The 9172-nt window shown below is 38.1% G+C and overlaps 1 protein-coding gene across 1 annotated transcript in view; it reads right to left on the reverse strand.

Moving 5' to 3' along the window:
- Positions 1 to 9172, reverse strand: part of ZNF385B (zinc finger protein 385B) — a 95441-nt gene that overhangs the window by 12306 nt on the left and 73963 nt on the right. The window contains exon 5 of the mRNA XM_019654017.1: positions 2692 to 2937. Coding sequence (XP_019509562.1) covers positions 2692 to 2937 — 246 coding nt within the window. The remainder of the gene's footprint in view (positions 1 to 2691; positions 2938 to 9172) is intronic.

Genomic DNA, 9172 nt, shown 5'->3' on the forward strand with positions numbered 1-9172 from the left:
TGGCTCTAAGGGGGTGGGGGGTTGCCACAGGAAGCACCCAATTTTCTTCTTTAACAAATGGAGATGTGTTGGATTATCCCTTCTTTTATTACTGTGGAGGTATATACAACAGATTGTTGACCTATGAGGTGGGGCGTCTATCTTACTGAATACGAAGAAAAAAGAGCTAAGCAATGTCTTTTCATCCTGTCTGTATTCTAGGGAGGGCACCAGAGCTTCCCCCATTAAATTCTACTTAATGGTATTAATTTCATATATGCTAACTATATCTGACTGCCCTGTACAGCATGAAGTACCTGGAGCTGCTGGGGACATAATGGATGAATACACTAACCAGTGGGAGAATAGGTAGAAAGATTTTTCCTCCATTACACAAAAGTGTGAGGGGGACCAAAAAGGTCCTCCACATCTTTAAATGTCCCACTGGGAGAGTAGGCTCATCAAGTCTTAATGTCCAGGAATGAAAACACAAGTGCAATAATTACTACGAGATAATAAAACAAGTGCAAGAAGAGGAATGTAAATGTAGACCACTGTTGCATGGTAGCATGGCATGAAATGATTGCAGGGTCAAGATAAGGACAGGGTCTGGAAATTTCTTTGAACAAATGGCTGCTCTTTATGGCTACTACTTATTGAGTGTCTGTCAAGTTATAGGCACTGATCCAGGCTCCTGGGACGGAGGTCCTAGCCCTCCCGTTTTATAGATAGGGAAATAGAAGGTCAGTGAACATGACTTGGTCAAGATTATAAGGTCACTGAGAAGTGGAGCTAATCTATCTGACTTCAAGCTCATGTTCTTTTTACTATGCTATCCATGCAAAGTAAGTAAATGGCGCACAAGAATCATACCTTGGTTAATATATTCAGATTCAAAGCCACTCAAAACTTTTTTAAAAAAACAAAGCCAGTTATGCAATAGGGTGTGGAAAGGGATAACACACGTTTCTGAGATCTCAGACTTCCATAAGTATCACCCAGTGAAAAAAAATCTCAAACAGGCTTCATGTGCAGTTAAGTCCACAAACCTTTCCAAAGGTAGCATATCAGGGTAGTGAATTTGAGGGGCTGCCCTGGTGAGATTCTGGCCTTGAAATTACTTTCTATCTGAATGACTCTGACCATTATTTCCCCTCTCTAGGGTCTGACTTTCTAGTATCCATCAGAGAATTGTTATAATCATTAAATAAGATAGTATATATAAAAGGTCTAGCACTTTAGTATCAGGCACATAACGATCACCCAGTTAACATTAATTATTAGTAGTACTGCTGTTAAAATTATTTTTTGCATAAGTCTAATAAGCTTGGATCTGGTTTTCTGGAATATACTCAATTAGGTGCAGCCTAATGAAAGATGATGATAGCTGACCACCTCTCACTGATAGCAGCAAGAAGGGACAGCTGCAATAAGATACCACAGGAAGCCCAACAAACAAACAAACAAAAAAACAAACCACAACCCCCCCCCAAATAATTATGTCAAGAATAGGCATTTTTATTATGCTTTACATTTTGCAAAGGTCTTTCATAATCATTTCACTTGATTCATCCACCCTTGCTATGATCTATGGAGGGCATCACTCCCACTTCACAGATGAGAAAAGGGATGCTCAGAGAATGTAATAACGTCTTCTTTGGAGTCACAGCTACTCGAAAGAGCAACGAGTGCCACCATTTACAGATGTACTGTCCAATACAGTAGCCGTGTGTGGTTACTTAAAATAAAATATTCAGTTCCTCAGTAACACCAGCCACATTTCAAGTGCTGAATAGCTATGTGTGGCTAATGGCACTCAGGTTGGATAACACAGATATGGACCATTTTTTTCACCACAGAGTGCTTTATTGGATAGTGCTGTCTATAGAAGTGAGAGCACCAAACCATTACTGCATAATATTATGCCCAATGTCCATAATAGTAAACCTGATCCTCAGAGAAAGAAGTCAGGGAAGAGGAAACTACTATAGAAATGTTTCTATAAAAAACATTTAAAAACTTTATACTATAAAGCGAAATTTGTGTGGTGGCACTAGGCTGCAAGCATAATCAGAATCGGGCCCAGAATCTCCCAACTTGCCTAGCACCAGTACCCTGCACACAGAATCTACCAACATTTATTGAGTAGTTCTATTTGATCATCCACCAATTTCAGAAAAATATGTCACTGTAAGAGACTTCTTCCCGAAGCAAGTAAGTGGAATGTCATAAAATGTAAGTAATAACCTTGGTAAAACATCTCAAGAGCATTTATGGCTGTGATTTTACAAAATTATTCAATGTACATACAAAATCCTTTTATATTCCAATATCTTCTAATGGTGAGATAAGCCTGAAGGAGCTATCCAAGGTTTTGCTTTTTAGAAAGGTTTATAACATATCCCTAGTAAATCATAAGTTAATAGATCCTCAGTAAATCNTCCTGATAAGTGAGTTTTGGGAAGTATTAGATCTTTTTGAGAAAATAAAAAAAAAAAAAAACAGCAGCAAGTTTCATCTCCAACCTGTTTGTTCCTTGCTGTTCCTAAAGTCATTATGATCATATTTTTCTCAAAATCATACCTCTGAATCAAAAAAGGAGAGAAGACAGTGAACAAACCTAATGTGTGAACAACAAAAGATATGGTATTCTGATGGGAAAAGTTGTATTTTGTTATAAACCTTATTTGAATTCCAACAATAGCTGCTAACCTGTGTTGTGTGCCTCTAGCTGGGACAGAGAATTCACAGCCACTTTGCATAGGGAACAATAAAGCAGTTTTTTTGCCTTTTCTTCCTCTGATTCCGACATAGTACCAGGAGCGCCATTTGTGCTCTTGGAGGGAGAAGTGTCTGCTCCAGGTGGCAGGGGGGTTGTGCCAGATTTGAGGAGAAATGAGCCACCTTCAGAGCTTGACGGCTGACTGGAAGTGTTGACTTTTAGTTTCCCTTTGTCTTCTAAGAAAGAAACAGAGAGATGGTATTAAAGCATCATATATCATATAAACACAGATTGATATAAAGGAATTAAAAATAGAAAGTTGATTTCTACATGTAGTTTTTAACCCAGCAAGATTTTAGTTCATCAAGCTTGATGAAAACAGAACTCCGTGTCCTTAGTTTCCATATCAGGTCAGCCCCAAATCATGATGGCTTATGAAAAACGACTTCCTTCTCCCACTTGGAGCAGGTGACTTTCTATCTGACATCTGGAAGTTGTAAACTGTGGTCCAGGGAATTCTAATATTAATATATAGGAAAACCAGCTACCCTCCAATATGATTACATGGTATGATAGTAATATCATGAAAAAAGTCATTAGGCAATGGTAGTTTCACTTGACTACTCATGTTTTAATTAGGACATGGATATAAAGTTAAAATTCAATTTTTACGCTGTTAAAAATTTTTAATTTTGGGGTGTGGGGTAGAGAGGAGGGAAGAAAACATGGTTTATTTTGGTTATGATTAGTTAAGTTTTTACTGCTCTTTGAATGGAAATGAAATTTATCCAAAATAAAAGATGCAAACATTTCATTACATTTATTAATTATTACCAGTCTAAATAATAAATTTTAAATAATGACATTAACTATAAGCACAATATGAGGCTTAGCAAAATAATTTACAGACATCGTGGCATTTTGATCATGTAGCTACTAAATGCCTATAATCCCCAAGGCCCATGTTCAGGCGCTAAGAGGGGCCAGAGTGACTTGAACTCTTCGGGGTTCATTTGCTAGTCAAGACAAGTTCTGCTCAGTGGCTCCTTTGGGAAAGAAAGCGGAACTTCTAAGGCAACAGCAAAATCCATTGCAGGTTTAATCCTACTAGAGCTGGTGCTCTTAGAAAATGTCTATAGAAGTGTTAAGAAAGACTCATTAAAAGAGAGAGGGAATTAAAGCTGAAAATTTATTTGTTCCCTGCCCTAGCTAGTTTGGAACTGTGTGCCATGGGTCTGGATGGCCAAGAGGACCAGAGTGAGCAGGGGAACAGCAACATGGTAGTGTGTCTGTTCTGCATAGGAGGCAAACCGAAGCTTTCCCACACATCAGAAATGAAAGGAGATCATATTTCTATGTAATTGATGTAGGGATAGCAGCTAACTTCCATCCCTTTTCCTGCACTGGATCCATCTAGCTCAGGACTGGACATAACAGGGATTCTACAGATGAATTCCAGAGCTGGGTGGTGTTTGGAATAAGCAAATGCTCAAATCTTTTTTTTTTTTTCCTGCAGGTGCCACAATCTATATTCCATTTCAGCAACTTTATTAAAACTTCAGAATGCCATGAAGTATGATAGAAAAGATCTTAGATGTTTGCTAAACTGACCTCAATAGTAGGAGAGATGATAATAAAATCATCCTTCCTAAATGGTAATAATACGTAAATTAGATTGATGATTATTTCAGGCCTGGAACTCTCTCGTCTAGAAGGATCCCTCAGATTGAATTTGCAACTTTACAGAATGAACAAAGCGTAATAATTCAGTCATCTTTAACATTTGCCTTTATGGAATTGCTGTTTCTTGTGATGGGAACAAGTTACTGCATAGCAAAACCTTTCCTTGCTTCAAGCATTTCACAAGGTATTTCATATAAACATGACCTAAGGAAGCTGACCTGTTTTAGTCATTTACTTACCCATCATCTCTCTTAGTCATATTACTATTTGAATGTCCCTTACACTGATCTCCCTCATATATTCTTACATTTATAAAGAATTTTACAGTTTACAAAGTGCTGTCACTTACATTACCTTATTATCTCTCGCAACAAATTTGTGAAATAGGCAAGACTGAAAATGATCATACCTATTTTAAAGATGAGGAAACTGAGGCTCATCAAAATTAAATCATATCCCACGGGTTAGTAGGTGGCATAAATGAGCATGATGCTTTCTCTAGCTATTCACTGCATAATAAATTAATCTTACTGCACAGAGGGAGGGCTTCCTATGTTATTAATATTACAAAAGGCATACAATAGTCACCCCGAGATGTATAAAAGCTGTTGCTTTAATAATTACAGTTTAGTTTAAAAGCATATTTCCCTTGAATGGAAATATCTATCCTATTCAACAATTATCTGATTCAGATTACATAGAAGAGATGGACAAAATTACATCTTTCTCTCTATACCCCTATTTCTTTAAGAAAAATTAAACATTTCCTTTTCATATTTCTTTTTCAAAAGAGGTAATTTATTCATTAACAAATACGTTAATATGCTAATTCTGACAATGTGCTAGACATTGAGGAGAATAATAATAAAGTAGGTACAGACTTTAAGCAAGTAACAGTTTAGCAGAGGAAATGAAATAGTCATTCTGAGATCTCTAATTTATGATGGAAACTGGTAAAAGGCAGTAGAACACAGAGCGAGAAATTACTTTTGGCTAGGAAAAAAGAGACATTTTTCATAAAGGAAGTGGCCTTTTGGCTGGGTTTTGAAGGTCAGATTTAGATAAACATAGAATGGGGCAAAAGGAGTGAAAAGTGGAAACATGAGGAAATTCTTAGGTGTTCGAAAACTTGGGGTTTGCTTGGTGAATGAGTACCTGGTAGGTAGTTGNGGGTTCCTCTTCAAACGTTTGGCTGGCAGCAAGCTGATTTGAGTGTCCTAGCCGGACATATCCTTCCACAACCATTACTTTTGTTTCCCTGCAGGTAAAAACCTGTCTGCTCTGCATCTACTTTCTTCTGGACTCTGCTCTGAGAACGAGTGATGTGATAATGCAACTTGCTAGTGAGTGGAGAGGGCCCTGTATTTTGGAGGCCATCTATGTGTGTTTCATGTATCCTTTTGATGATTCCAGTTCTAACAACAGATGATATAAGCCACAGAGTGGGTAGGGACAATCCTTGTCTCTGATCTCAGCTGTGATTCTGAAGTCAAAGCAGTTAGTGTTACATTCACTTATACATAAAGCACAGGTGGAACTGTGACTTCAATACTGGATCAAAAGGAAGAAAAGAGAGCGAGACAAGTGACTACTAAAAAACCTCCGAAAGACAAAAACAAATTACAATAAAACAAGAAAACATTTACTGACATTGGGAAAATTCCCCTCTGCCTAAAGAACAAGGATTTTATCTTTTCGGTATCAAGTACTAATGCACATATTAACAAAAGAATAAGCATATTCACTTCAATTTCATTTTGAATAGACCCTGAAAATATAAACATGCATTTGGCAAAAACAAAAACACATATTATATGGTGTATTAGCTTACTCATAAAAGTTAAATGGATGCTAAACCTATCATATAAAACACGTTTTTGTGAGATGATTTCTAAATAGCTTTTTAACATCAGTTCTCCTTATATACCTGTATATGTTTGAAGATGATTATACCAATGTTTGTATTCATTTTCTTCAGCAAGCAAAATATAAGTGGTGTGTGTGTGTGTATGTGTGTGTGTGTGTGTGTGTGTGTGTGTGTGTATGTGTAGACAGGTAGGTAAGTAGGTAGAAGTGGCAATGACAGAATGAGCCAGGTTATAACCCTATGTTTCAACAAAAGATATATAAGTGATTTTCCTAGCATATAACCCCAATCACCCAAAGTCAATGACCTTGTATTAACTGTACACAGTCCCTAACTTCCTGAAAAACATTTCCTAAGTACCGTTTTAGATCGTCATTGACTTATCATTGCTCTTGTTTGGTTTCCTCAAGGACTTCTCATTATGCACTCTGCCAAGTTGAAAAAAGAAAAAAAAAATCCCAAGGGAGGAGGGAAGTATAACATTAAGTCTTTTATTTATTACCAACCAAGAATGGTTAAGTCCAGATAATATAGTTGAGTAGATATAAATTTTAAAATATATATATTTATAAGTTGATAATGTGAAGTGGTTAACAATAATGATTAATATTAGTAAGCCTCTGCCGAGCATAGTTCTAAATGTATTACATGTATTAGCTCATTTAATCCTCATAATACCCAGCTAGGTAGGATTATTAGTCAGCACTTTACAAAGAAAACACTGGGCACAGAGAAGTTCAATAACTCATGCAAAGTCACACAGGTAGGTGTAGAAGCCATTCTGCAGATCTGAAATGCTTACAGGTGTATACCTATTTAACTAGCTACCCACACACGTGTACATACGCGTACACATACTACTCACACTCAGATAACATTATAATTTTATTAGAAGTGAAAAATCACACACAAAGAAAGCACACTGCTTTTAATGACTCAGTGAAAGGTGATATTTTAACTGAAGTTTCTATGAGTAAGGACTTATCTACTTAAATCATGGGAAATGCCTGACCTGTCTGGCGAGTAGCAAGAAAGTCCCCTTCTTTAGATATATAGCAATTTCTACAAGAGATCAGGAGACCTCCTAGTGTCAGGGGATCGCCTCCTCTTTCCAAGTACACCATATAGTGCAGTACTACTTNTCTGTATGTCCTTACCTTAAAAAAACAAAACAGCTTATTTTTTAAGTACCTTAAGACCCATGAAAGTCAGGTGACTAATTTCCGAAATTCAGAACATGTCCTGAACTGTAATTTTCTTCCAGGCTCTGATCCTGATTTAGGATATCCCTGCTTTTTCCATTTGAAAGCCTGTCAATCCGGTTGGCCACTGGGCTATCTCCTGCAGTGATTTTGTGGTCCAGTGATATGACAGTCATTGCCCTCCATTGTCTGAAATCTGCACAACTGCTCCATTGTGCCTTGTGCCACTTTGTTGGGGAGCAGAAGCTGTCAGTCTCACACCCAGAAAAAACAGTGGCACCTCCAGATACCTCCATGTTGAACGTTGGTAGCCTACCCTCTGTATCAGTGAGATGGCACTGATATTAGTGAACTTGTCATTTTTCTAAGCGAGCACAAAAGAGGGCTTGTTTGCTAGAGTTTGAATCTAATGAACAGCTTTCTCCTGTTTTGTGTAGTTTTCTAGCCATTTGACTTGTACAATAGAGAAATCATATTTCAACTTCTTCAGGTTGAAAAATTACCCCCTTTCCGATTTGTCAGTAAGAGATGTGAGGCAGCTTTATTATGAAAAATAGAATAACTAACTCATGTCACTTAAATCAAGTCCCTCAGGGAGTAGGTCCAGTCACAATTCAAAAGCCAGCGACAAGATTAGAAACTAATTTTGCAGGTGGAATAAGGAGCTGGCTCTCTTTCTGCTGAATGAATGGCCCTTTACAAAGGAGACGTGGATTCACAAGGTACAAGGAAAACATTTGAATTCTGCTCCTCCCGCCTCCTTCCTCTCTAGATGCAGAGCGTAGGGCTTAGCTCTGATACTCCAGGCAGAGTGAAATACACACAGACAAACGGAAAGGTCAGCCCGAGAGGTACTGAGGAAACAGTTTTTCTTCATCAAAAAATGTATCTTAAGTGAAGGCAACCAACTATAGCAGTCTTAGCAGTGCCTGTAACTTGGTCACCAATAGAAATCAGCTATTTTCACTGGATATTGCAGTTGTTATAGAAAGCCTGAAATACCATTTATGCTCATCACTCCTTCAGAATCATGGCAGATATCAGACCTGTTGCTAGATCTTAATGCCTTATTACTGTATGACCATATCGTAACAAGAAGCTGACAACGGAATTTCAATATATTTTGTTTTCTTTGTAAAACTTTAATTTCATGTTTATGGATTAAAAAACACCATTCTGAGAATAGGCTTCATTAAGCCGGCCACAAGAAGAGGGTTTAAGAGTCCCTGAGTTTATGCCTATCACTTCATCCTGCCTTCATTCCTGTCCTTAGCCACCATTTCAACCACTTTCTGACCAACATCCTAAATTCCCTTCCTTGTCCCCAAGTGCCCTTTCATTTCGTCAGTTATTTAAAGGAAGGTGTTCTTTCACATGTCAAGTCCTATGGAGGACTGGTCCCTCGGATGAGAATCCTCTTGCCTTCCACCCCAAAACGAGGGTCCCTGTTTGCCTGGGTATCTTCTTCTCACCGACCAGGCAGAGAGAGCTGAACTCTTTTGCCTGGGCCTTCTCTTCCTTCGCAGACTCGGCCAGCATGCCTTTCTTCTCAGGCATCAAGCCTGTCAACACATAGTCACTATCTACACTTCCAGACAGTCTCTCATGAGGACAAGGCCCGAGGCTACTGGCTTCACTGTCCTATACCCACTGCCTAGCATGATGCTGGACATTTAGTGGGGTCAATAAATATGTGCTAACACACACATGAATAAACTA

The sequence above is a fragment of the Hipposideros armiger genome, unplaced genomic scaffold, assembly GCF_001890085.2.
Source record: "Hipposideros armiger isolate ML-2016 unplaced genomic scaffold, ASM189008v1 scaffold_212, whole genome shotgun sequence".
NCBI classification, from domain to species: domain Eukaryota; kingdom Metazoa; phylum Chordata; class Mammalia; order Chiroptera; family Hipposideridae; genus Hipposideros; species Hipposideros armiger.